Raw genomic sequence first — 27,054 nt, 5'->3', positions numbered from 1 at the left:
ACTGAAAAATTTTGAAATTTATTCAAAAATCTTCTTCTAAAGACCCATACAGCCAGGAAAGCTGAAACTTGTGTGAAAGCATCCTCAGGTAGTGTAGATTTAAAGTTGTGAAAATCATGACCCCCGGAGGTAGGGTTGGGCCACAATGGGGGGTCAAAGTTTTACATAGGAATATATAGAGTAAATCTTTAAAAATCTTCTCAGAAACTAATCAGCCAGGAAAGCTGAAACTTGTGTGGAAGTATCCTCAGATTCAAAGTTGTGAAAATGATGATCCCTGGGGGTAGGGTGGGGTCACATTGGGGGGGGGGGGGTGTGTTAAAGTTTTACATAAGAATATATAGAGTAAATCTTTAAAAATCTTCTTCTCAGAAACTAATCAGCCAGATGATTCTTTATAATTGTTAAGACTTTGCTCCAGGACAAGAAGGTTTAGAGTTTGATGTAGCTTTATATCCCATATATAAACAATTGTTAATATCTTTTTGAGAACTGCAATGACTATAAAATCATCCTGTAAGAAAAGGGACTAATGATTATAAACATAAGAATATCCAGGGGGGGGGGATGGATTTTATTTATACAGGATATACATGTTTTATTGTACATTGTCCAGATAGTTCGTATTATGACTCAGTTAAGGAAGGAGTCTTTTCTGGTTTTCGACTTGTCAAACCTAAATTTGATTAATTGTTCATTAAATCAAGATGAAAGGAAATTAAGGTAGTCCTATACTCGGCACTAAATGGGCTCAATCATTAAAATCTTAGCTTTAAATGATAAATATACATTCTAGCAATACATATACAAAAGAAAATATGTATGTTTACATGCTAGTTTGTTTGTTATCACCTCTCAGACGGGTGTACCCCCTTGTGAAAATAATTGACAATTATGAAATTTGCCAGACGTCCGTTTTTCCTAAAAATAATTACCAATTTTGGGAAAATTAGAACTGAACATACAAAATAGAGTATAAATATTTATTTAAGCCATATCTTATCAATAATTTTGCGCAAAATTTTGTAAGTAAGTACGCTTTATGGACCTGATGTATCAAAATAGAATACAAAATATGCAATGCTAGTATCGCGTTTGGTAATGTTTTTACTATTTTATGGACTCAAACTTAAATTCATGGTGTTTATTCTATAGATTGACATCTTAGAAAAAAGATTTGGTAAAATAAATTATATGTTGACGGATTACTTTTCACGCTATAAGCTCTAAACCAAGTTGACCCTGACGAAAAAATCTGTAGAAATCACATTTTGCTACAGTTTTCTGCCTAGATCTGTCAACAATGTTAGATATCATTTAAACATTAATTAATTGACAATTGATTAAATTCGAAATAGCTTCTGTCTCTAAATTTAAACCGGTTTTAGTAAAATAAAAAGAAAAATTCGGGGGGGGGGGGGGGGGGGGGTCAAAACAAAGAAGATATAAGCATACCTGAGATCCTGGTAAATCAGAAACTTCGTTTTTCATTTTACTTTAACAGAATCGAGTTTCTCAACATTAATCATTTCTATCTCTCATAGAATACATATATTACCGTTCTAATTGCTTATTATTGCCATTGTTTACAACAGCGATGTAGAGCAAAATCAATACCGGGTATCAAAAACGCTTTGTAAAAGTCGAACCAATATTGTAAAATCCGTATTATGACGTAGTGCGATACTCGGACTACTTTAAAATAGTATATTTTTCTTTCTTTTTTAATATCATACAACTTGGCATAGAAAAAGTAATCAATGTAATCAATCTAACAAGGACTATATTTTTGGCGGAACATTGGCGTAGGAAAATATCACATGTTACGCAATTCAGAATTGCTTCAGATTAATGAGTCTGTTTTAGCATTTTAAAAATAATAACATCAATGTTGGATTTTTTTGACTAATGTGAACTAATGATATGATACTTGGGTTTCAGAATATTCTTTTAAAATATGATTTGCCTATCAAATTACATTTTTATACATTGATTTTTGTGATAAAATCACTAAAATCCATTTTTATCTCTTATTAAATGGTCAATATATTAGCTTTTCTGTCAATTTATATCTTTATATAGTCTTCATGATACATAAAAATCAGAAATATTTTATTATTGGAAGCATATAAAAATAATCAAAATTTCTTCAAAATTTAAGAAAATTAGAGGAAATGCGGGCTAAGCAATATCGATTTTAGAATAAATATTTATTTCAATTTAGTAGTATAAGCTGATGGACATTCTGATATTCTATTATTTCATTGAAGAATAGAATCTTCAAATCTTAAACAAATGTCTACATAACTGCAAAGACCTACACTTATTTTTATCGTCCTTTACATTGAGGAAAAAGGTAATGACCTTGACCTGACCTTTATGCGAAAACAAAAAGGTCAAATTTGATTAAACTGATAGAATCATTTGGTAATATGATCTGTTTGACTGTGTCAAAATTTCATGAATTTCTTATTATAAGAAGTATGTTTGATAATGAAAAGACTCCTTCCTTAAGCTGATTTTATCATACCTATTGTTCCTCAGGTGAGCGATATGGCCCATGGGCCTCTTGTTAAAAAATCTTTACTATTTTGAATGCTTGCATGGTTATTTTACAAACTGTAGCATTGTAGTTCTTGAGAAGAAGGTTTTTAAACATTTTCCTTGTATATTTTTATGTTTTAAACATTTTAAACTCCTCTTGGGGCCCCAGTATTGGTCTGGGGTCACAATTTTAACAATTTAAAAACTACATTTTTTGAGGATGCTTGCCCTAGTAATTTCATTAACTGTAGCATTGTAGTTCTTGAGAAGATTTTTAAACATTTTACCTCTACTTTTATGTTCCCAATTTTAACAATTAGAATCTTCACTATACATAAAAGCTGTGATGTAAATATTGGCATTTCTGGTGCAGTGGTTCTTGAGAAGATTTTTTAAGACATGCACCCTATTTTCACTGTTGTGCAATTATATAATCTTTTTTTAAAAGGGTTTTGCCATTTATTTCGACAATTTAGAATCCCCTTTTCATAATGATGCATTGTATCAGTGGTTCTAGAAAATTCAACAACAGGTGATCAGAAAAGCTCGCTTGAACCTTTGGTACAAGTGAGCTAAAAAAGCTTCAATTCTGCATGGCCAGAACTCTTGAAGAATTTACTGTACAGTCATCTACCAATATGGAAAAAAGAGCAGGGGGGTGGGAGTTAGAAAATTATTTTATAATTTTGACATTAAACTCATTAATAGGCACCGTCACTCAGGTATATAAATCCTTTCATTTTGTTACACCCAACTGCACACCAGAAACTTGCGACCGACATGTAGTATTCCTTTCGTGGTCTTCGATTTTGTGCATTTCTTGTTCTATATGCAATTTGTTTGTAAATGATGCATAAACCTGTATATTTGATGCTAGTATTCTCCTGCCTTAAAAAAATGTTGATATCATTGCGACCGTGTAACTCAGCGATGCAAGATGTGCATCCACAGAGACCTCTACAGCTAAAAACTTTGAACTGTAATGAGGTTTGCAGCTTATACAGGGGTTATAGAGATAGCTGCATGGCAGACCTTTTACCAGTAGTGTTCAGCTTTAAGCATGGTACATAGAATAATGTACATTGAGTGTAAGCTGGTAACTATATCTTATGTATTTTTGCTCTATATGATTTATTGTTAATATAATGAAAAAATGAAATTTGATTTTTTTTAATTATAATTCATGAACAATAACAAATTACTATTTCATAACAAAGCTTCCATTAAAACAACAGGTGAATTGGTACATGTCATGTTTAATACATGGATTTATCGTTTTCGCTTTGTTGGGAAAATATCTTCCTCAGAATCCGAGTCGAATGTAATGCCTCTCTTCTTCTTGGTGGAGGAGGCCTTGGACTTTTTGGAAATCTTTGGCAAGTCATCATCATCTGATATCATAATGCTATCCTCATCCTCATCTGAACCAAAATTGCTATTGGATAAAAAAACAACATTCAAAAGAATTGTTTTTTTTTTTTTGCAAACATGTACCGGTACATGATAACAGAAATGAACTACCATGCTTTGTAATTTGTTCTGAACTATAGTCTGTCTCAAGATATTTATGCTGCACATTTGGATGATATTAAATAAAAATACACATACCTGTGAGAGAAGTGCAATTGACTTCAATGAAGGGGAAAATTTCCAAGATATTTTCATTGACACATTATCGTCACAGAATGAAAAAAGATTTCTTATAAAGATTTATACTGGGAAATGTTTACATCTTTTCTACATTCAGAAGTTGCTCGGAATACCTTGCACAATTTTTCAACATTAATTTATCATCTGGGTACCTTCATCTCTTTTGCAATGGAAAATTCCCATAGACTTTTTATTATTAGCAGTGTATTGAAATATGACAAGATTTGGGGGGGGGGGGGGGCTTTTAAAGGGAAAACCTTGGGATTTTTTCATTCTATTGAACATCATTTAAACCAAGATGTATTCTTAAATACAGAAAAATTTAGGAAAAATGTTTGGCAAAAATATCTTGGGACAGACTATAGAATTAGAAGTTTCAAAACATGTATTGCCTTTTGTACATGTAGACAACAAAATAAATAGAACAGAGCAATATTTGACCTTAACCACAACTTAAAGATTTAGTTCAAGGTCACAGCAAACACTTTACTTGAAGATACTCTGGTTGAAGTATAAATTAGATTAAACAATGGAAAAAAAAGTACATGTATGCTCACAACAAGGATTGACAGACAGATCTGCTGTGACCTTCACATTCTATTTATATATTTATACATGTATGACAAAGATTTAAGGTTTTGACCTCTAAACTTTGTTCAATATCACTATTCCCTCTTCACCAAGATAAGGCCAAAAAAAGCTAAAAATAAATGCTCCGGATATTATTTTACACTGTTTTTTACCTTGATTTAGAAAATGATTTAAGATCATAGCACAAAAATTTGTTTGACAAATCAAGTGTCGTACCTAAACTGGTTGAAATCCACTACAAAATGCTAAAATATGTACATGTATACGTAATAACTATAGCAAAAAATTATTTATTTTTACCTGGTGGTATTTTTACTGCTCTGTCTTGATCTAGATCTCTGAGACCCAAAGGCATCCATAATGGAACTGGTAGTCTCGACCACAGCAGCCTTGCCTCTTCCTCCTCTGCCCCCTCTACTCCCCCGCCCCCCTCTGGAGCCCCTCCCTCTTGAAGTTTCCCCTGTTTTGCCTCCTCGACTTCCACGTCCTCTCCCCCTTCCTCTTGTTGTAGAACTCGTTGTTGGTACATCCGATTCATTGCCCTCCGAGTCGCTGTTCCTACTGATTTCATCCTCATCATCCATGTCTTTGGGACGTTTAGTCTGCGCTCTCTTAATGGCTTCTTTTACCTCTGCTTCGTCCTCTTTTTTCTTTTTTCTCTCCTCCTTGTATCTGTTCACCTCGTCCACAATTAGGTCTTCACTAATGTTCCTTTGCTTGAGATGTGTCTGAAACATCAAACCCATAGAATGGTCATATTTATATGTACCTCTTTTTACCTACATGTATTTCAAATTTGATTGTTTGCTGTGACAAAATCGAAACATTCAGAAATCTAATTTTTCTTAACGAGGCCGGGTCTAATTTGTTCTGCCCTAGATTTTTGGATGAAACTTTTTACATGAATTTCTACTGATATAATTATTATTTTAAGATTTAAAAATAAGACATTTACCACACCGTTTGTTTAGGGGGTCATCACAAAGTGTGTTAATCTTTAACATAGGACCCTATGGGATTTTGCTTGAAATGTATCAATTTTGCATACTTTTTACATTTTTTCAAAACTTCTGCCCTAGGGATTTCTTTTTCTGTTCTACATATTAAAGTTATTGCTTAAAGGCATCTAATGGTCAAATAAAAAAAACCTTTTACCTCCTGGTTTGTTCCAGGGGTCTTATCAAAGTGGATTTTTGTATGCCCAATTTCCCAGATTCGTCAGATAATGGCTATTTTTTATTTGACAAAAGCGGAAAAGGTGATCTAAATAGTATTTATATTAAAACATTCAGACATATTTAAGTAATAAAAAAATATATAACATCACATATTAAGGGTCATTGATATAAAATACATGGTTACTGTCTGAAATATATGAATTTAGCTATATTTAGGCGGGTTAAGAAAACGTGACAGAAGGCTAAGCTTGCTGAACCCTCTTCACGTTTTCGACCCGAGCCCAAATATAGCTTATACTTCGAGACATTTATGTTTATTCCACAATATAACAATATTTTTACGCATCAAACGAGATATTTTCAACAATTTTCGCTGAATATCTGCAGTTGAAACTATCACGCCATGGCGTCAACCAAGCATAAAGATGACGTCACAATACAAATGAAACGCTGCGCGAAAGCGTGCGTACTCGTTCTGTACTCGGCCTCGTTAAAATCAAAATTTCACCAATATTGAAACAAAAATTCACCAATCTTTAAGCTCAAAATTTTTAACCCAAGGAGAAATTATTTTAATGGCTCTTAGAAGTACCTGAGTTTTTTCCAGCTGGTACTTGACAAGTTCTGAGATGGCCTCTTTTTCCTCCTTGTCCACATATTCCTGGACAGCATCCCCCATTCCTTTCTCTGTCAGCAATTTAAGCTGCCAGTTCTGTAAAGTGAAGCAAGATGTATGGATAAGTTTGTTGTATTTATCCAAAGTGTAACAAGGTTATAAAAACTTGACTTTCTAAAAAGATACATTATTTATATAAATCCTCTCACCTGATCTGCATTGCTGAAGATATCCTTCACCATATCCTCCACTCTAGACGTGTCCAGATTATCTACCTTGACATCACCAATCACAGGATCTGTGGGAAAACAGTTTTCTTACCATATAAAACATTTTTCACAGTTATACATGTACATGTGGGCAAACAAATTACAGCACATTGCTTCAGTACAGCAGATGAATAAGTACAAAGAAATTTTACCAGTAGCCCAAATTTTTATGCATGATCTTGTACATAACATCTAACATTCTTTACAATACACTGAATTCAATTTATGTTACAATTTTGACTCCAACATACAGATGTTTTTTTCCTATTTATTAATAAAGAATATGCATACCTTTTTCATCTGTCTTCACTTTAGTTATTTTACGACGTGTGAAGTGAATCATGTCCTTTGGATTTGCAACCTTATCAACAAATTTTTGTCCAAATCTTTAAAACAAAGGAACATCAAGTACATGTAAGTCATTTACCCAAGAAACTCTATAAAAAAAGTTTAAACCAAAAGTAGAGAACACAAAATTCCCATAATATGATATCAGAAGAACAGATATACTATTAATATAATAATACCATTACAATTATATATATATTTACCTGTAACCACTAAATGGTTCAAACCCCCCTGTGTAATCAATGCGAAGTCTGACTAAAGGCTTGTCTGGTTGCCTTCTGTTGCCTGAATGTTCAAGAGCTGAAAGGAGAAAATTTAAACTTCTCAAAAGCAATGGTAAACTTATGTTACGTACAAGAAAAAAACATGACCTGATAAAACCTAGTACCCATGATCTTGTCTTAAATACACTATGTAGATAAGACATTTCATTTAATATCTATCAAAGCTATCATTCTCAATTAATAACTTCATCCTACCCGCTTTTTCTAAAATAGCTTCCACTTTCTCAGAGCAATAGGCTTCCACTTTACGATCAATGTCATGGTCTGCTGGATTCAGTTCCGTTTCACTGAGCACCACATCTTCCATGTAAAACTGTCTTACAGTGGTCAAAGGAATTTTAGTGATCTTGAAATTTTTGCCTTTGATCTGCAGCAGGCCAATGTGCTTCTTGACCGTTTCTCCCTCACTGAGTGAAGTTGCTACACTGCTACCGGGCTGGCTGACGAAAAAGTTCTGTGAACTGTTCCATTCCGGTTCGAGCCGACATTCATGTTCGTGTCCCCATATGACAAGGTCTAAGAAATCGTCTAGAAACTGCTCCGGAATATAGCTAGTGGTGGAGTGTTTGGCACGATTCTGGTGAATGACAAACACATTAAACCAATCCTCCTGGTTTTCTTTTGGTCTCAGCATTGTTACGTTTTTGTGAACAAAGAGACGATGCAGACGTTCGTCCCTCACTGATCCTAATCCATACAGAGCGAGTTTTGTGTTTCCTTTCTGCATTAGAAGAGGGGACATTTCGATTTTTTCTAAGCTTGTTGTTTTGCCAAAATAGTTCATCAAGCCTGCACTGTGGAGAAGATCCAACGAACACAAATTTCCTTGACCTGAAGGGTCGTCATGGTTTCCATGTATAGAAAACACAGGAATCGAAACATTCAGGTTAGTGTCTTCATAGTTTAAAGTTGGGAATTGACAATGTTTAAAATCAGCAGATTGGTCACTCAAGTATTCAAACAAAATTGGTTTGTCACCAAAACAGAACTTTCTGAGCAATGATATGCATCCATGCATGATTCTGCGAGGTGGTTTGTTCTCATGGAAGAGGTCTCCACCCAATAGAATAAAGTCAGCCTCATGTTTCTTGGCATTTTCCAGGATTTCTTCAAAAGTGACTAAAGAATCATTCCCTCTGATGACGTCTTTTTCACCATATCCAAGATGTATGTCTGTGGCAACAATGATCTTAAAAACATCTTCTGATGATTCTTCAGGCATTGTTACCCTGTAGATTTGAGCAAGTTTATATGAATTAAAAGTGAAACAAACAGCACACTCTAAAGTTTCAATTTTTCAGTCCTTGATAACTTAGTACAGGGTTGTCTCTAAATATTGAAGTAGAAGGGAGAAATAAAAAAGGAGAAGGGGATCTGGAGGTCTAGCTTATAGCTTGATTGTGTTTAAAATGCAATAATAGCCGGGTAATTACATCACTTTAGGCGGGGAAATTCCCCGCCTCCCGGGTCTTAGAGACAACCCTGTTAGTAGTTAGTACAAATTAAAATAATTTGTGTTCAACATAAATTCAGGTTTTAAAAAAATTCAAATATGTTATTGGCAAAGTTTAAATGGTGTGACCTGAGTTTAGCTTCTAGTAATACATGTACTGCATCTCACTAATATGTTGAAAACAACTAGAAATGTTTTTTATCACAATTTTTACACTGAGCAGTTTAAGAAATAAAAGCCAAGGGTAGCAGAGTGGACCGAGAACCCTGGGTTTGCGAAGATGATTAACGAAAGACAATCTACATACCCTGAGAGTCTTCAATGAGTTTTAATTCCTTGACTTGTTCAAAACAGTGATTTCAAAGATCAGTAAACATTAAGTGACAGTTCTCTTTTAACCAATATTCAAACTGCAAATTAAGGACTGTATCATGCACCACTTTCCACTTGGAAAATAACAAATAGTCATGTACGATAATGCACACGTTAAAATTATCATTATAATATACAGCTAAAGAGAAAATTCGGGTTTTTGTACTGATTTCTCTTTTGATAATATTTGTCGATACATAACCTTTTTAAAAATAATTGTCTGGTTGACTATATATGATTGAATATATATCTAATTACAGTTATATACACGGTTAAAACATTAATGTTTTACCTTATCAATTTGGCGCGGTTTTCTTTAATCAACTGCTATTCTAATGGACAACTCCCGATGCCTTCCGTAAGTTTACCGGATATCCTGTTAGCGCCACACAACGGCAATCTCCATAGCGATTATTCCAACAATAGGGGAACTGGAGCACCAAGATTCCCTTATCAATGTTTCCTACGTGAAATGGTTTATTGGAAACATTTGGACATTTATTAAGTGAATAGCATATAAAATTAAACTTACCGTTTTTTAATTAGGATTCAATTTTGAAAGGAATAGTTACAAACAGACCAAAATGGGGGAAAAGGGAGGACGCACGGATATGGACCGTGTTGGTTTATTTAGGGAGATGGGATACGTTACAATAAATGATAAATATAAGGAACGTGGAGGTAAGCAAACTGTCTACCACTGAGATGCACACCTGAACTTAAAATGTTCACACACACATATATATATTCACCATTGGTCTCATATGCAAGGCAATTAATTTTTGCGGATTTATTGTTTTGTATACCAACACACCGCACCTGGTCTTATTTGATTGAAAAGCACACACAGTTTGTTTTATTGCACTATCAACACTATTAGTTTAACTTTTATCCATGCACAAAAAGTGTCTCATATAAGAATTGCCTGTAATTGATGATCGAAGTGCATATGTGCATTAGAAAGTACTTAGTAATCAATTGTAAATTTCATTTAAAGAAAGAATGAACAATCAATGTAAAGGTGAAATATGTTATGTTTGATTACTATAGGAAGACCTATTTAACAAACATGAAAATCTACAAATGATAACGATGCTAAGTTTATAAAATGATCAAACTTTACCCAAAACATTGATTGCTTTCAGAACAAAATCTGCTATTTTTATTCCAGTCAAATTCAATGAAGCAGCTGAAAAGGGTAAACAGATGTTAACAGAGGGCTCAAAAGATAGGTCTGCTTTGCAGGCTGGGTACTTTCAGAAGGGATATACTAGGGTGTTTGAAGGAGAATCCTATACAGACCCTATAAAAATACGTCGACAAAATCGGTTGAAAGAAATGCAAAAGAACATTGCAAAACCATTTTTACCAAGCAGTGGAGAGAAAAAACAGTAAGTTACAAGTCTATTTGAAAGCTCAATGCAAAGCCAATTCTTAAACATTAATTTATGCACCTGTTTGAAATATTGTATAATTTTATATGTAGCATCTTGGTTTAATTTATTCTTGATATGGTATATGTTTCTGGCACCATATTTAACTCACATTGCTTCTATTGTTCAGATCTGGTCTAGGAAATCATTATGGAACATTAGGTGGACCAATTGGTGCATTTAGTCCTGCATCAAGACCTGGCAAGGAATACAAATCTCCAGGCAAAAACTTCTCAACAAATCCAGGGAAAAGGGGAACAGGATTTGGGTAAGATTTTTCATTACTTTTTCATAACATGTTCCATTTAGTACATTATTAGATCTTTTATCATACATGATTAATATTAATCTGAGAATTTCAGATGCAGATGATTTTGAAAGGTTGATTGGAACGTATTAAGTTGTTAATTTTATGTAGAAAAAGAAGTTGATGTATTCATATGGTTTCAGGTATCTCGGAGTAACTTTAGGGAAATATCCCAATTACTTACATGACCCATTTGATCAGCATAAAGAAATTGCCAGGGTTTGTTCACTCTCTTCAAGCTGTATATTACAAATGCAGATGCTGATGTTTTTTGGGGTTTTTTCTGCACTAATGATCACATCAGCAATTTTTCCAAAATATGCTATACGCAAATCATTTCATCATATATACACTCGGGGGGGGGGGGGGTTTAGCTATAGGTATAGATTTTGTTACTGTTGACTGTCACTATTGAACCCCAAGTTCCACGTCATTCGATCTTTAACTCTTATAAATATTTTTATTCATATGGACTGAATTATACATATTTTTCCTATATAGATATATGAATGTGACACTTGGCAAATATCCAAACTACTTGCCAGATCCTTATGAAAAACATAAAGATATTGCAAGGGTTTGTACTATACAAACATATACATGTGTATTGTGTATATATGTACTATCATGTATGTATATGTGTATGTAGATGTTGGATGAAGGGTTTAGCTATTTAACATATTTCCTGGGGTTTAGCAGGTTTGCTAGATGTCCAAACATTGTCTTTACCAGCTAGTACTTAATTAAAACTAACTGAAAGAATTAGACAAGAAACTTGAAAACTCTTTTTAAAAATCATTTAAAAGTCATTTTAAATAACCAACATTTCTGTTTACTCCTCAAAATTCAATAATTAATCAAAATAAATCATAATGTAAAATAAAGTCATCAGATAAAAGGAAATTTTTTTTTAATAAATAAAAAAATTCATTAATAAAATTCTTTTTTAACTTTCACTGATTAAAATTGCTGTCTCAAAATACAGTATTTATTGATATCATACATGAGATCTTACACCACTTTCAAGTTTTTATGAATTCCATCAACAGTATGATTTCCGTGTGGCTTTTATTCTGTGTGATATGACAATATTGTTTGCAGTGCAATATGAGCATCAACACAATATGCTACAATGTGTCTTTTTCTGTTGTTCACTTGTTCAGTATTATGTGCCAGTCTTGCTTTATACCATAACCCTGCAGTGTGTGTTTTCTAGCTATATGGGCATTACACTAGGAGATTATCCCAAGTATCAAACTGATGCATATGACAGAGCCAAGGAATTAACAAAGGTTGGATAAACTTATCACAATTTAGAATATAAGAAATGAATTATATGAAGTTTCAAACAGGTCAAATTTCCATACTTTATTTATGTCCATGAGAAATGTCATTGTACTTGAATACTGATAATTTTTTTGGCTTATCAAACAATGTATAATTCTATCAATTTCAAATTTGCTTTTGTATTTAAAAAGATTTTTTTTTTCAAATTTCAAGAATCTACCAATTTTTAAAATGGTTCATGCCATATGTCCAGATGTTTTAGTTTTGGGTGATGGGAGCTATTTAATTCAAATTCATACATTTATTCCATTTTCTGTGATACATTTTATTTTGAGACATGTTATGATTATCACTGAAGTACTAACTAAACAGCTGTATTGCCTGCATGTGGTTATATGAATATACATGTAAATTTGCACCCATAAAATTTATAAATTTTGAGGGAGATTAATTGCAAAAATTAACAAGATACATGTCTGAATTGTTCTTTTGAATAAAAAAAACGGAAAAAATCAAAACTTTGATAACTTATTATTTTTCCATTTGTAAAATTTTAGAAAGAATTACAACAACATAAGAGTTCCATAAAGGGAAGTGGTCCATTTAAACTAAATATGCATCCGAGAGCTTACTTTGATGGCAACCCATACACCTCTGACAAATTTGGTCGCAGAGGTGGGTCTGCAACTGTGCCAACTAAGAAAGATGATTCCAAACCTTTCAAACCAAGCTCCCCTGGAAAGATGGTAAGAACATTTATTTAATGTAAAAAAAATTACCTGAATAAACAGTATTCTCTATCATTAATAAAATGTCCATCAGAAATTATTTACCAAAAAAATCAATTTATTTGGTGCCGCTTCCAGGATCCAAAAAAATGTATTAGCTTGCTACTTGAAAAAATATTTCTGATGCATGAACTTACTACTTGAAATAATTATTTTCAGCCTGCTGGTATGAAAGCTGGAACATTCGATCCTTATCCCTCACATTCTGCTGATCCGTACAAAGTCAAAGTTTCTCGCTCTGTCAATATTGTCAACAAAAGTGGGAAAACATTTATGCCTTCTCAGGGTCCGAAGAGTACACCAACTGTGTCTATTGTCAACCAAAATGTGCTCAAGTATGTATTACATGTACAAAACTAGAAAAAAAATTTTGGAAGTAAGAGATTATAATCATAGGGTTTTCATAGTTTAAAAAATTTAAATACACATACTTTTGATTCTCAAACAAATATTTTTCACACTATGAATAACTTAATGTTTTGTGGGATAAAAATGCACAATGCCACAAAATTTTAACCTTGCCTTGTTTCTTTTTTCAGATCAATCAACATTCAGAATTACAGATCAGTTTCAGCTATTATATAAAGCCATAATCATTGTAATATAGATATTTGGGATGCATGTCTAGAAACAATATAACAACTTGTGGCACGATTCCTTTCTTTTTTTTACCTCTTCCAATTTCCCAGTCAAACCAATATCTGTGTATGTGAAGCACAGAGTTGTGTATTAATTGAAAAGACATTTAATGTCATATTTTTATATTGTACATAAAATATTCATGTCTAGATTATTTATGCCTCTTGTGTGCAAAGACAAAACCTCATCTTCTATTGGTGTTTTTTTTTTACTTCAATATTATCTCTCTCAGTGTATTATAACATTTTGTGTTAGGTTGATTTTTTTTTTAAAAATGCATATCAGTCTAAATGTTTTGTTGCAATGGCCAATACATTAATCATTATGTATTGGCAAAACTCATCAAGTTGAAGCTGTGATAAAGAGTTATATTGCCCTATATAGGTTATTAAACTAGATTTTTAAGTGTTCCTGTGAAATCTGTGTAACATGTTTCTATGTTGACAAAACCATTTTTATTTGCTTGGATTTAGCAAGCTATTCTTCTTCCTTGCAAACATAAATTTGTGTTACAATTTTTCTTTTGTTACGTTGCCTTAATAAAAACTTGAACATTATCCCTCAAAACTGGTGCTGTAATGGTGTTACAGTACTTAAATAAAGGTCTTTCCAAGGGTTTCCCTCAAAATTTGAATGGCTATATACATTTTGGTAACAAAAAATCATTTAGAAATTAATGGCTGTAGTGAAATACAAGATTTTCAAATTATTGACCAAGATTTTCCTACAATATTAAAGGTTTACAATATACAGTTGCAGAACATCAAAGTACATGTATAATTATGGATAAAGAAACCCTGGAAAAGTCATACAGTATTTGCCTTAAAAACTAAATGTGTTTGTTTACTACTATGATAATAACAGACTACATGTTTTTAAATATCATTACTCTTAAGATTTCTTTTTCAATATCAAATCTTACGTTTGCCCCTTAACCTTTTTATTTATCAATATTTTCAACCAAATTTAATTCTAGTTCTGATTTTTTTTATTTTTTGGTGAATGCAATATAAAATATTACAAACCATTACATTATTTGAAAAAAAAATTCTGTTTTTTTTAAAGTTCCCCATACAAGTAGATATACTGTTATCATAAACAATAATTTGTCACATTTTATGAAAATGAATTTGAAAGATGTGCTGCAAATGGTCGTATTTGTTAATTTTTCCACATGAAAAATAAAATTTATCTTTACGAATATTTTGTTTGTCTTTGCATTCCTTATTATAAAAAAATGCTTGGTATGTACATGAATCTGTGAAAATACTTTCATTGCAATTGCACATTAATTGCACAAATCTAACAAGAGATTTAAGTCTAGAGGTGAATCAGAAGATGTTTAATACACTGTATGTAGGGAACAAGACCATAAACACATACCGGTGTATTTACAATTGTTTGTTAGGTTGAGATTAGAGACTTGGTCGACATCCAAAATTTCCCCCCTTTAAATGAATGAAATCATATTTTCATTTAAAACAAAATTACATTTTTTCATGGCTTTTATTAATTAATTTTTTTAGTTGTTGTCTTTACAAATAAAGTAACATTGCTTTTTTATGCCAATAGAAGTGGCATGTACATGTAAATAATACATAAAACATTACATCATGCATTTCATATACAACATTAAAAAGAAAGCATCATAACTCTCAGAATCTAGTGGATCACATATTCAAGGCAATTGCTAACATATGCCTCACAAGTGGAACCCTATCCTAACTTTCACATCATTAGAATTGATCACAAGTTAAATAACTCTATACCGAATAATACATTTATAACATTCAGGGCAAAAAGCTGGCAATGAATATAAACTACATTGGAATTGGGTTGAAAATTATCAGTCTGAACTGGAGAGGAATTACCTGCAAATGCAGGAAGAAAATCGAAAAATCTAATTTAGTGTCACCCGTAAATTTACACCAGCCACTATGAGAAAAAAAAAATTAGAAAAAGAAATAAATAAATTAAAAAAATAAGTAATACAGAATGTCAAGTCAAAGTCTATCTGTCAATCAATGATCAACATAACTTAAAACATAACAGCACTTTGTCTCATTCTGAATCACACGCTTCACGTTAAGAAATAGGAGATCACACACTACATCAAAGACCATCCAAGAGCACAGATGATTGCACGAATATCAAATGTAAACAGTGTCCAACACAAAAACCAATAACAATGAATGGTCTTCAGAAAAGCTGCATATATGGGGGGATGTTGTACTCTTAGTAGCTACAGTATAACGACTAGACCCTTTCCTCTTATGTCATTGGTATATTTAGTTTAGCGATCCAAAGGACGGCAAATCCAAAGAAACAGGAATTCTTCCCTCCTCAGTTATGGATCTTTATTGCTTTTTCTAAATAATTGTACCTAGTCCTTTTGGGTGTTTTATTGACATGATCCAAACCAAGCCATGGCCGAGCCTGCATGTTTGCACCTGAAATAAGGAAATCACCGACTATCACATGCATGAAAACTTAACAGGTATTCCATTCCGTCAAGACAACTTTACAAACGTGAAACCAAAATAATAATCACTGAAAATGATTTGCATTAGTAGATCAGTCATTTTGTACCTTGAATAGCATGAGGCTTGAAGATGTCAAGATCAACTCGAATATTCTGATCCTCATCTGATATGTGTTCAACCCTTCCCATTACCACCACTGCAAACTTGTACTGTAAAAAAATGATTAGGTGTAAGTAAGGTTTTCATATTAAATGCCATTAATTATTCTTTACATCTTAATGCTCAAACTGATGAAACAAAATGTAACAACAATAATACATCAATGTCAGCGAAATATACAGAATATTTAATCATTCCTTTCGTCTGTATGACTTGATAATAAACCAACCTTCTCAAATTCTTTGTCTGGTATATCTAGCTTCTTCTGAACTCTTTCTTTTACAGCAGAAAATGGCTCATTCTGTGGATAAGTTAAATAAAATGAATTTTATATTATTATCTAGCAACAAACTTTCATGACATTAATGACCATATAATGACATATGACTTTTCATATTAAATACCCTAATTACAAGATCATCATACCTGTTTAATCTTTAATAAGAATGGGACACCAAAAGTGGAAAACACCTCCTGTAAAGATAGAAAGGTAACACTGGATAAAAAAATCCTTAATTAAAAAATAATTTTAAAGCTTTAATAAATCTGTATTTAAAGCTGATTTTTTGTCAGGAACATAAAAATGTGTTACCTTCTGGAAATGAGCAACAGGTATAAGTGTCTCATTGGAACTTAAGTTCACTTCATCCAACGGTATTTCCTCTATCCTATAGCTTTTGGTTGATCCCTGGGAGCTCAAAAGATCTAGCAATGTCTCCTCACGTTGTATGGAGTAGATTTTATAGCTGATCACCTCTAACAACCTGCAACACAATCATGGACATTGTTGTACGTTTTTTCTTCTAAATCATTAGACATGCACATATCAGCATTGTATATACATGCATATGCGCTATATACTTAAAGAAAGCTATACATGAACATATGCATTAAAAACTTGTTATATATGAATATGGATAAAGCAGAAATTCCATGCAATTGCAATGGTACTGAAAACATTCTGTCCATTTAAATCATGAAGTTATTATAGACTTTTTAACCATTTTTTTTATCCAAATACTGTAACTAAAATATAACAATGATGCACATTTCTTCAGTTTTTCATTATTGGTCCAATCTAAAAGGTTGGTTTTTGTAGTTTGTTGCCACTTTGACAGTCAATATAGGTGCAACATGTAAATTGCTACACACATGCATATTTTTATAGATTTAATGAACAGATATGTATAAATGTACTGAATTATAAAATTAAGCATGGTTGACCCATAAGTCCCAAACACCTCCCAATCGCCAAGTTTCTCTATACAGTACATTATTTTCCTTACAGAATATGCATGTCATCCTACTGACCTAGCATTATCCAATTATAAATATTAATTTAAAATGTCTACACACATCAACAAGAGTGTTTACCGAAGTTTGCCTGAGCCGTCCTCGGACAGAGTGACCTGCTTCTTGGCTTCTTCCAGCAGGTCAGATACTCTCCCATTCTTGTTGGGGTAAAGCACCAGTTCTTTCTACAAACAGAAAACAATCACAGGTTGAATTTCAAAGCCGGTGTTTTTACATTTTGACAAGCAGTCTAAAACCTATGTGGTTTATTTCTGCAGAATCATGATTCTTCATGCCCACTTTATTTTGTGAATTTTGTAAAAACCTTTGACTTATTAATGTATAAACCAAAGATCTTAGTATCAAAGTTTTAATTCATGGCAGTATGAATACTTTTACATCATACTGTGATGGTAACCTATAAATAACATTCTATAAATTCCTTACCTCTTCTTTGAGTTTGCTGTTGACCCATGTGCACTTGAATTGTTTCTTGTTCTCCAACTCATTTATTCTTATATTTAACTGAAATTAAAATACAGAAAAAAAATCAAAATTGCATTTCTTCAATCATCTCTTATAAATGTTGATAAGTTTTATTGACCAGTACTCATTGCTTAGACCTAAATATCACAAGCAATTCCAATCCAGGCAGGTGTGTTTAGTAATTTACTTACCTGTTGATAATATAATTTCCTAGGCTGCTTCGGTTTTGAGTACAACAAGAGATCTTTTAGATTACCCTCAAAAGTACATCTAATTGCATTGCCTGGACCTTCTCGATAGCTACAAAAAGGAAGATTTACTTTGAGTTGCTAATCAGTTTTTTGCGCACAAAAAAAAGAAAACAAATATTTGGCAGGGCTGACAATTTTAATTTAGCTGTCAGCCCTGGATGTCCAGCTAGTTTCTGACAAGTTTAATGCATGAGCTAATTGGTTAAACGGGTGTCTTAAAATTCTTTCAACATTATCCAAGAGATTCCATAAACAACATTAGAACTAAAGTTGTTTCCTTACCTTTGTGGTTTAAAGAACTGGAGCAGATATGGATCGGTATGTAAATATTGGGCCACAGCATTGGCCATCTGATCGTAGTTCATCCTCATGGACAAGTCCAGAGAGAAACCAGGATCACTGGGATTTAGTTTATCACAGAATATCACCTCAACCCTGTAGTAGAGATCCCTGCAAGATAAACACCACAAACTTAGTGTGCTGAAAGCCTGTACAGATTACCACAGATGGTAGACGTACATACAGTAACTGCTTATAGGATTTTAGTGAGCTGCAAACAATTCAAATTGAAACTGAAATAAGAAATTAGTAATTCTTTTGTCGAGGCCAGTCTTACTTAAAGTAATCCTTGGCAGTGGGCAGTTCATACTGGTGAACTTCAGGATCATCCCTTTGAAAGACAATTATATCACCATCCATCAGCTCCTCCAGAGTCTTCTCCAAGGGCAGGTTGACGTCATCTATCAACTCCACCATGTTGGGCTTCACTTCCTACCAAAAACAAAGGAAAGTCATCAAAATCAGTTGTCTCTGCTTTTAACTGCAACCTATCTTTTCTCGTAGCATTTTCTTTTCATATAAATCAAACAGCCTAGTATATGTTCTGTTACATAACCGATATTGCACAAGATGAAAAAATACAAGACGGTGCAAGATTTTAGAATAACTTTACCTCGAAGAGTGTAAGGGGTGTGTTGATTGGGAAACCTGCCCGTCTACACAAATCTGGCATTAGTTCCGCTGTAAAACCAAGGAATCGCTTCAAGTCTCAAATAAAAGCTACTCACAAATTTCTTCATATATACCGGTACACACTTACATGAATAAAAACATAAATAATATCTAACAATGCATAACATTCTATCTGCGAAATTTAGAAAAGGAATATCTTGTGAGTGTGTCTCATGCTATTGACATCTGTCAATAAATATGTTCGATCAAATTCAATTTACTAGTGAGATTCTGATCATTTTTGTTTTAATGGTGAAAATAGGACCAACACTATCTTTTGAATATTCACCAAGCAAGGAGAAAATATTTTGTTCTTAAATATCAAATCCTCATCTATCAGACAATTCTGAAATTAACTTTGCCTGCAAGCTCCTACACAGAGTACCAGTACAATGTACATGAATGAACTAAATGTAGAGCAGGTGATAGACGTATTATTCAATACTCACAAACTTTGGCCGAGATTGGCACATACATATGACCACAAAAGGAAATTGATGCTGTTTTTGGGTCATACAATTTTACAAATATCAGGACATCATCTGAAAGAAAAGAAACAAAAAAAGATACGGAGTTTGAAATGTGACTATCTTAAAGGATAATTTTCAACTCCAAGCAGCCTTTTTTGTAAAATTAATCAAATTTTATTTAAACTTTAAACAACATTTTTTTTTAACAAAATTGATTTTAAAAAAGTATTTTCATGCCATATACACATAATTTCTCAAGATTGTAGGTCTTCACTTTTTAATAGCTAGTGTTAATTGTTAAAATTAAATAAAATTTGGTCAACATGTTTTAACTGTGGTATTAATTTCACACTATACTCTTTTGACAAACAAATTAACATAAGATCAATGAAACAGACATGTACATGTACGCTACAAAGAATGCACAAATAGACAAGACCAGTGAACCTACTATCTTTATCAAACACAGGAAGCTCCTGTAGCCCACTCTCTGGACTCAGTGTCTCCACCCACACTGTCCATGGACTCTCACTGTCCGCTGTCTCCTGTACCTATGAATCAAGGGTAACAGACATTTACATGGCTTTGAAATGAACTAGAACTGGGCAGACTGTTCCATCCATGATGTGGCTATTCTACAGGTTATTATGCTTAATCAAACATCTTAGACATTTGATAAGCATCCAAATCTCCTTTCTCCTAGCGTTTTAACAATATTCCCTAACAGGGTTGTAAACAATTTAAACATATAACGTCATCTGTATTTACTATGTACAATATTGAGAGTGAACAGAATGTAAAATCACGTTTAAGATTTGGGGATCCATACCGTTTTATGTCCATATGTATCCAAATCTAGAAATGTTGGTCTGACTGTTTGATTCTGGCGACTTTGGATTGGCCATACCCTCATCTGTTGCAGAGGGTACTTCTACAAATTTGGGGGAAAAGGTTTGAATTTTGATAACTTAACTTCAACAACTTGGGAAATCCCACAACATCTCTATTATCAAATAAATTTTTAATTAATGGACACTAATACATACCATATTCTCAGCAATAATATCCAAGAATTCTGATATACTACACGACTTTTTCACTTTAAATGTCCGATAATTCACTCTATCTGGATCAAACAAATCATTTCCTTGATGTCCATAGAAATTGTCATTTGAAACAACTTGTATTGTCATGTATAGATGAGCCTCTGTCCGCTCTTTTCTCTTCTGAGCTTCCAGCCTCCTAAAAAAATGAATGTACAGGTTTTATATTTACTATAAATTTTATTTCTTGGTGTACAATTGTACATGTATATAGTAAATCTCATCTTTTTAATTGTATGTTCAGACCTTTCTTCAGCCAGTCTCTCTATTAAAGTCTGTGGAATGTCTGCTTCAGTTACTTCACACAAAACATCATCTACAAAAAGTATACAGAGTTTTTAACTCAACATATACAAATAAAACCTTTATTTGTAATACAGGTTTAAATTTTCTGTATCTTACTACAAATGATCACATCAAGCCATAAGAATTACAATTTTAATTCAATCAAGATACATACATGTATACATACAAAATTAACAAAAAAATTCCCACTGAATTTAATAAAGGAACTCACTTAAACAGCTTTCCCGTATGTACACCAACATGTAAGCATTTGTACAGTGCTTGACGGCCACTTCCTCATCATGTCCTCCAAAGTTGTTGTCTACCGCTTCTTGCTTTGTACACCTGGACACCACGTCATCATCAAACTTACACCACTGAACAAAAGAGAAGGACGTTGAACCAAACACTGGAGCAATCAAGACCATCGTTCAAAATTCACACGTTCAAATCTCAGTATAAAGGAAATAAGTAAAAAAGTTGTGTTCCTACATTTTGTCCTGTCTTTACCTTGCTGTCCCCTCTGGGAGCTATGTACACCACATAGTGACCCCCGTGGTTATCCCCGCTGTGGACCAGAACAGCGTGGAGGATATAGCTAGCGGGGGTCTTTTCCTTCTTTTCTTTGGGATTTAGAAATTTGTCCAAATTAAGACGTTCGGGAAACTCAAATCTGATATAAAACATATAGGTCTTACATTTAAGGTACATGTATTTGAGAGTTTACAGTATCAAAGGGCATAGTACCAAAATAGTATTAGAAAAAATTAAATGATTAATTTTTACATGGCTTGACCTGTTTAAACCACACCTACCTGTCATTGATTTTAACATAAGCATCAGCCATCGGATCATACATAAATCGAAGCAGATGAAGATGAAGTACAGGAGGGAAACTTAGGAAAGACACGCCCTTCTCAGCTTCCTAATTCATGGAGAAAAAAAAATAAATATGGTTCACATATATAAACAGAGAATCAGATAAATAATCTAGTCCATACGTGCATTTATGCAACAATTGCCCATAATCAATTAATTGATAACATTTGACAAAAAAAAGAAGAAAATATTTATAAGAACTTTTCAGCAGAACAATGATAGCTAACACTGTGATAAATCAATGGTTTAATGACAAAGCAGCCACCCTAAGTGTTCATGTAATTATTACCTGTAGCCCATGTTCACCTGCATCATACTTATTCTCTCCATCCAGCGACTCCACTTTGATGTAATCTTGAAATGATTCATATACTGAAAAAGGAAATACATAAAATCACCTGAACATTTTTAAAACAGTTCTCAGTCAAAAATGTTATAGTTACTATAGTACAAAAAGCAGACTTTGATAAGCAACAATAAATACAAACACACACAAATATAGAACACCTACCATTCTTTTTGCCTTTTAAGTTTAGTTGAATATCATAGAAAGCCTCCTCTTTGCTTGAACAGTAGTCAATATGCTTACATCGAATATAAGACTGAAAATTAAAGGAAAAAAAATTTAAGAAGGAATACAAACAACTGTTAAAACTTGATATGGCTTCAAGATTTCAAGACACTATCATTTCCACAATTTCATTACCAAAGTTTTTCCTTCAAACAGCCTAGGAATCGTGTTCTCTACAACTGTAGCCTTCATTTTACTTTCCATGTTTTCTAGTAGCTACAATGGGAAACAGGCATATATAATAAATGTGCAAGTACAAAAAATAACGAGCTTTCATATCTTCTAGATGTAACAGAATAACAGGATAGTACATGTATATACCGGTAACTCGTCAACCTGTCATTGGTCATACTTACCACACGACAGAGCTCTTGGACATCATGCTGCATGAAAGTATCTAAAGTCTCCCATCTGAATAATAATATTTAATCGTTGTCCAGTTATACACGTAGCTAACATGCAAGTTGAGTACGTTGCAAAACATTATATTATTCACACTTACAGTGAAATTTCGGTTTAAACTTTCCTTGCTTTCAAAAATATTTCAATCAAAGGGTTATGTATACATTATGTAATAAAAGAAGCATTAGTTCACATTTTTTTTTTATCTTCAATTACGATTTTTCAATGAAGAATACAATGATCATATATTAATTGGGACAAAAAATGGCTCTACAACTACATACATGTATATAAGGTAAGTTCTCACCCAAAGGATTTTGTTAGTTTCTTAGTTCCTACAGGTTTATCACTAAACTGGAGTTCATAGAACACCCTCTGTAGAGCCAGTGGCACACTCTTATCACTGTCATCAGACTCCGTGGGCATCAGGTATACTGCCTTTAAGGAGAATAAAACACTAATCTACAGAGACGCTGCAATACTTACACATGCTTTACATGTGCATTTCTGACAAATCCATGGGAAAGGAAAACTACACTGCACTGTGCTTAAACTTTCAAATAACATGAAAGAAAACGGCATGATGTCATTATATTTACTTATTTAAAAGTGTCAACATTCTACTCAATGTTAGACTATAGATATGCATTCTTACCTTTCTTAATTTGTTGGTGAAAAACAGGGTTTGTAGAAGAGAGTTCATGTAGCATGTTGCTCCTTGATTTTTGAGTCCCACAAAGCCTGTGTGTTTCTTAGAGTCCCAGCTTTACAAAAGTTAACAGAAGTTATACATGTGTAGTTCTGAGGACTTTTATGATAAAAAATCTCTTTAAAAGTCTAAATTGTTTAGAGATATTTCGGTTCATTTTTGTTTTTTTGTGTGTTCCTAGACCCACAGGAATCAGGAATCACGACTAGCATATCACATAATGTTTTAAGTAGCATGTTTTTACTTTCATATTAATGCATGTATTTGAACCGATAAAATATGGAATCAAATTTCAAAAGACTAGCACAACTGGGCATAGTTATATGTAAATATTTTAATTTTTTTGGACTTGAGAAATATTTTAAGATAATAAAGCATTTTGCAGTATGTTACAATACAATGCAGCACATTTTCTCTTGCTTGAAGTTGAACTGTACACAAGTTTTATAAAACCTGTCTAATCTCTTACCTAACGCCATGAGGAGCATCAGCTTTAACATGCACCTCCAGTATTATCTTGTCATCAGCCACAAAACCTCGGTTGGGATCCAAAAGTTCCTGTTTCAGGAATAAATTCATTTGAATGATAAACAGAACTTTATACAGGAATTTTTTGCCAATGCTTTAAGAATTCATTGTTACCAAAACAAGAAATTCTTGAAATTGTTTTCGGCTTTCTTTTAGAAGTATTTGTACACTATGCTTCTGACTTGTAAGTACATGTATAGTCTTTTATTTCTAGCAAAACCATGCAGAGGAAATACTTACATTCCAGACAATGAAATTACTGTAGCCCCAGTCATTTTCTTTACTGTAGAACAGATGTTGTATTTCTGAAGCAGAAAAAAAATTGTTTATCATTTAAAAGAAAACACTATGTCCATCTAAACAACCATTCAATTAAAATTAAGTCTGTTGCAAACAGACAAACCAAAATAATATAAGTCCTAGTTCCCCAAAGACAAGAGCTTTTCCATAGTTCATTTTGATATCAATCCGTCCTTTCGTTGGACTATGAATGAGTAAAAAATCAATACAGGTTGAATTGTAAAATATTCTTTCCTTATTAGTTCCCTTCTTGACACATTTTGTTTACTGATAAAATGCTACTTTAAATCCTTATGGGACAATGTAATAATGAAGCTACATCATATTGGGATAATTTTTCAAAACATCTCTGCACCAATTAGTCAATGCCATGAACCATTATTTAGTTCTCCCTAAAGATTCACTTCTCCCCCTTGAAGTCTTGGTATAACTGTTTTCCCTACACATATATGTATTCGGATTCTAAATTCTATAGAATTCAACATATTGTACACCTCTATTTTTGAACAATCATCAAATTCTATGGAATTCAACATACTGTACACATCTATTTTTGAACAATCATCAAACAGTTTTGGGACCCTTTTGACAGACAGTCTGACTAAAGTTATACTTGAAATGAAATGGCAGTCTTCATTGTAATGGTTCATCTAATCTTAACTTACTCTTTGTGTGACTTTCAGCCTCATTTGTCTGATGAATCAACTTGAGTGTAGCTGAGGCATTGCACGACCAGGATCTACAGACAGCAATAGACATATCCTTGTTAGTCAAAAGTCAAACACACAAATTGAAAGCTATCAGGATAAAGGTATATGCTTTTAAACTTTAAAGACCCCTCTTTCTACCCCTCTACTTACACAGAATCTGACTCGGCATTACACTGCAGGAAGAAGCCCATGGTTTTCTGGTTGTGTCTCTCACTGCCAGGTCTTGGTTGGCACATGATTTTCCTGATTTAAAAAAAAAAAAAACCAATTGAGTTTTTGAAAAACACTGATAAGAGAATAAAGTAACACACTGTTTTTTGGAAAGGCTTTCTTTGATAAACATGTATAATTTTTTTTTAAAAATGTGAGAATGGTACACATACCATGGAAGATTGCGAACCATACAAGGAGGACTGAGGGCCGTTTCTTTTAACTTGCTTATGTTTTCAACAGTATATCTAAATGTTGCCTCTGATCGACACTCATCTGTTCAAAGAAAAATATACATAATCAAGTATAAGTCATGTCTTTTTTTCTCTCTCATTTATTTGTATTGGACAAAGATATAGTCAAATTCACATTTTTATAACTATAAATACCCCCCCCCCCCCACTCCACAAAAAATGACAAAGATTATCCACTAGAATTATTAGTAATATAAATATAAATACAGAGAGCATGATAGGATATTTTGATAAATGCCACTGTTTACAGGGTTATTTTTGCCCCATGTAATATTCGCCCTTCTATATTTGCAAACAGTCTCACCCCATCTTGAATTCGACCAGACCCAGTTGTGATTAAAGAGATAATTTGAGAGATTGTACTTCATCAAGTTCTAAATCTTATATGAGATTATAATGGAATCTAAAGGAACTAAAGCATCTAAAAGTACTTCCCCATACCACATTGATAAAGCTTAATTTTTTTCATAATGTTTTCTGCAAAAGTAATATTTTCTTTTTGTATAGAATAGCTCTTAACCTGCATTTGAACTCATAGTCTAACACGTTTCACAAACAGATAAAAAAAAATGTTTTGTGATTTATTACAGTATCTGTATGTAATTAAATAAGGACAGCATGTACATCTTGTCCGTTACGCAATATGGTAACTAATAAAACTTGTTCATTTTTAAGTAAAACTGCTGATAATTACAAAATATTCATTATTGGAGCGAAAGGAAATCAATGGCTCATTAAAAATCCAAAACCAAGCGTAGGTTTCCATTCATGCCAATTTACCTAGGGTGCTTTAATATTATGACAAGTAGATGTTTAATCTATGATAATCTAGTACTGGTAACTATACATTCCCTTTTGAAAATTATGAATAATAATAAAACATACCAAAAATGTTACAACTTGAGAGCAGTGAAAAAAAAACCAATAGTAGTGTGCGGTGAAAATATAGTTGTATATATATGCTCAATAAGGAAGCATTATCCAATGCAAATTGCAGCAAGTACTTCATTTTTTACCTTCTTCCATCTCAGCATCTTCCTGATTTGTTGCTCCATTTCCTTGGATGTCACCGTTCATCTGCATCATGTTGGCATCATCTCCGCCTTCCTTGTTCTCCTCTGTAACAATCAAAACAATTGACATATAATAAGCATCATTTAATATATACTTTTCGAGACAACCAGAAGAATA

At 32.9% G+C, this 27,054-nt stretch overlaps 3 protein-coding genes across 9 annotated transcripts in view; 1 reads left to right on the top strand and 2 right to left on the bottom strand.

Annotated features, from left to right (window-relative positions):
- Positions 1–3,700: 3,700 nt before the first annotated feature.
- Positions 3,701–9,705, bottom strand: LOC105348988 (double-strand break repair protein MRE11). Of its 2 annotated transcripts, none has more exons than XM_066067020.1 (8): positions 9,598–9,705; positions 7,676–8,709; positions 7,400–7,496; positions 7,140–7,234; positions 6,789–6,877; positions 6,556–6,675; positions 5,086–5,513; positions 3,701–3,979 (listed from the first exon to the last, which is right to left on the bottom strand). In XM_066067020.1, the coding sequence occupies exons 2-8, from the start codon at positions 8,700–8,702 to the stop codon at positions 3,814–3,816; spliced, it is 2,022 nt and encodes a 673-aa protein (XP_065923092.1). In that variant the 5' UTR covers positions 8,703–8,709; positions 9,598–9,705; the 3' UTR covers positions 3,701–3,813. The 2 variants fall into 2 exon arrangements, with proteins under 2 accessions (XP_065923092.1, XP_065923093.1); XM_066067021.1 differs by lacking the exon at positions 9,598–9,705 and adding an exon at positions 9,241–9,354.
- A 110-nt stretch (positions 9,706–9,815) lies between these two features.
- LOC105348987 (cilia-and flagella-associated protein 96) lies at positions 9,816–14,962 on the top strand. 3 transcript variants are annotated; one of them, XM_011458615.4, is made up of 7 exons: positions 9,816–9,986; positions 10,477–10,696; positions 10,869–11,006; positions 12,262–12,337; positions 12,890–13,078; positions 13,280–13,455; positions 13,660–14,962. In XM_011458615.4, exons 1-7 carry the CDS (start codon positions 9,890–9,892, stop codon positions 13,703–13,705), a joined length of 942 nt encoding a protein of 313 aa, XP_011456917.1. In that variant the 5' UTR covers positions 9,816–9,889; the 3' UTR covers positions 13,706–14,962. The 3 variants fall into 3 exon arrangements, with proteins under 3 accessions (XP_011456917.1, XP_011456918.1, XP_011456919.1); XM_011458616.4 differs by lacking the exon at positions 12,262–12,337 and adding an exon at positions 11,547–11,622; XM_011458617.4 differs by lacking the exon at positions 12,262–12,337 and adding an exon at positions 11,189–11,264.
- Positions 14,963–15,246: 284 nt separating this feature from the next.
- LOC105348986 (ubiquitin carboxyl-terminal hydrolase 7) overlaps positions 15,247–27,054 on the bottom strand; it is a 12,887-nt gene continuing 1,079 nt past the window's right edge. For 2 of the 4 annotated variants that reach the window (XM_011458614.4, XM_011458610.4), the window contains exons 2-32: positions 26,880–26,981; positions 25,783–25,885; positions 25,550–25,642; positions 25,355–25,428; positions 24,630–24,694; positions 24,331–24,419; positions 23,808–23,916; positions 23,460–23,590; positions 23,107–23,161; positions 22,886–22,966; positions 22,691–22,781; positions 22,469–22,551; positions 22,116–22,225; positions 21,793–21,973; positions 21,533–21,677; positions 21,262–21,331; positions 20,959–21,154; positions 20,742–20,843; positions 20,364–20,463; positions 19,892–19,984; positions 19,384–19,451; positions 19,048–19,202; positions 18,714–18,881; positions 18,372–18,480; positions 18,142–18,219; positions 17,776–17,879; positions 16,994–17,165; positions 16,828–16,875; positions 16,631–16,702; positions 16,349–16,451; positions 15,247–16,209 (exon numbers count right to left, since the gene is read on the bottom strand). In XM_011458614.4, coding sequence (XP_011456916.3) covers positions 16,103–16,209; positions 16,349–16,451; positions 16,631–16,702; positions 16,828–16,875; positions 16,994–17,165; positions 17,776–17,879; positions 18,142–18,219; positions 18,372–18,480; positions 18,714–18,881; positions 19,048–19,202; positions 19,384–19,451; positions 19,892–19,984; positions 20,364–20,463; positions 20,742–20,843; positions 20,959–21,154; positions 21,262–21,331; positions 21,533–21,677; positions 21,793–21,973; positions 22,116–22,225; positions 22,469–22,551; positions 22,691–22,781; positions 22,886–22,966; positions 23,107–23,161; positions 23,460–23,590; positions 23,808–23,916; positions 24,331–24,419; positions 24,630–24,694; positions 25,355–25,428; positions 25,550–25,642; positions 25,783–25,885; positions 26,880–26,981 — 3,257 coding nt within the window. In that variant the 3' untranslated portion in view covers positions 15,247–16,102. The remainder of the gene's footprint in view (positions 16,210–16,348; positions 16,452–16,630; positions 16,703–16,827; positions 16,876–16,993; positions 17,166–17,775; positions 17,880–18,141; positions 18,220–18,371; positions 18,481–18,713; positions 18,882–19,047; positions 19,203–19,383; positions 19,452–19,891; positions 19,985–20,363; positions 20,464–20,741; positions 20,844–20,958; positions 21,155–21,261; positions 21,332–21,532; positions 21,678–21,792; positions 21,974–22,115; positions 22,226–22,468; positions 22,552–22,690; positions 22,782–22,885; positions 22,967–23,106; positions 23,162–23,459; positions 23,591–23,807; positions 23,917–24,330; positions 24,420–24,629; positions 24,695–25,354; positions 25,429–25,549; positions 25,643–25,782; positions 25,886–26,879; positions 26,982–27,054) is intronic. The other 2 variants (XM_011458611.4, XM_011458612.4) reach the window with 2 other exon arrangements.

This window comes from Magallana gigas, chromosome 7 (assembly GCF_963853765.1).
Source record: "Magallana gigas chromosome 7, xbMagGiga1.1, whole genome shotgun sequence".
NCBI classification, from domain to species: Eukaryota; Metazoa; Mollusca; class Bivalvia; order Ostreida; family Ostreidae; genus Magallana; species Magallana gigas.
This window is presented reverse-complemented; position numbering and strand designations above follow the sequence as displayed.

Bases quoted from the DNA above. Each gene is read 5' to 3' on its own strand.
- LOC105348988 (XM_066067020.1), bottom strand. From the start codon at position 8,702: ATGCCTGAAGAATCATCAGAAGATGTTTTTAAGATCATTGTTGCCACA. The intron at 6,676-6,788 runs GTGAGAGGATTT...TTCACTTTACAG, and splicing joins TCTTCAGCAATGCAGATCAG to AACTGGCAGCTTAAATTGCT. The intron at 5,514-6,555 runs GTACTTCTAAGA...TTGATGTTTCAG, and splicing joins ACCAGCTGGAAAAAACTCAG to ACACATCTCAAGCAAAGGAA.
- LOC105348987 (XM_011458615.4), top strand. From the start codon at position 9,890: ATGGGGGAAAAGGGAGGACGCACGGATATGGACCGTGTTGGTTTATTT. The intron at 11,007-12,261 runs GTAAGATTTTTC...TGTGTTTTCTAG, and splicing joins AAAAGGGGAACAGGATTTGG to CTATATGGGCATTACACTAG. The intron at 13,079-13,279 runs GTAAGAACATTT...AATTATTTTCAG, and splicing joins CAAGCTCCCCTGGAAAGATG to CCTGCTGGTATGAAAGCTGG.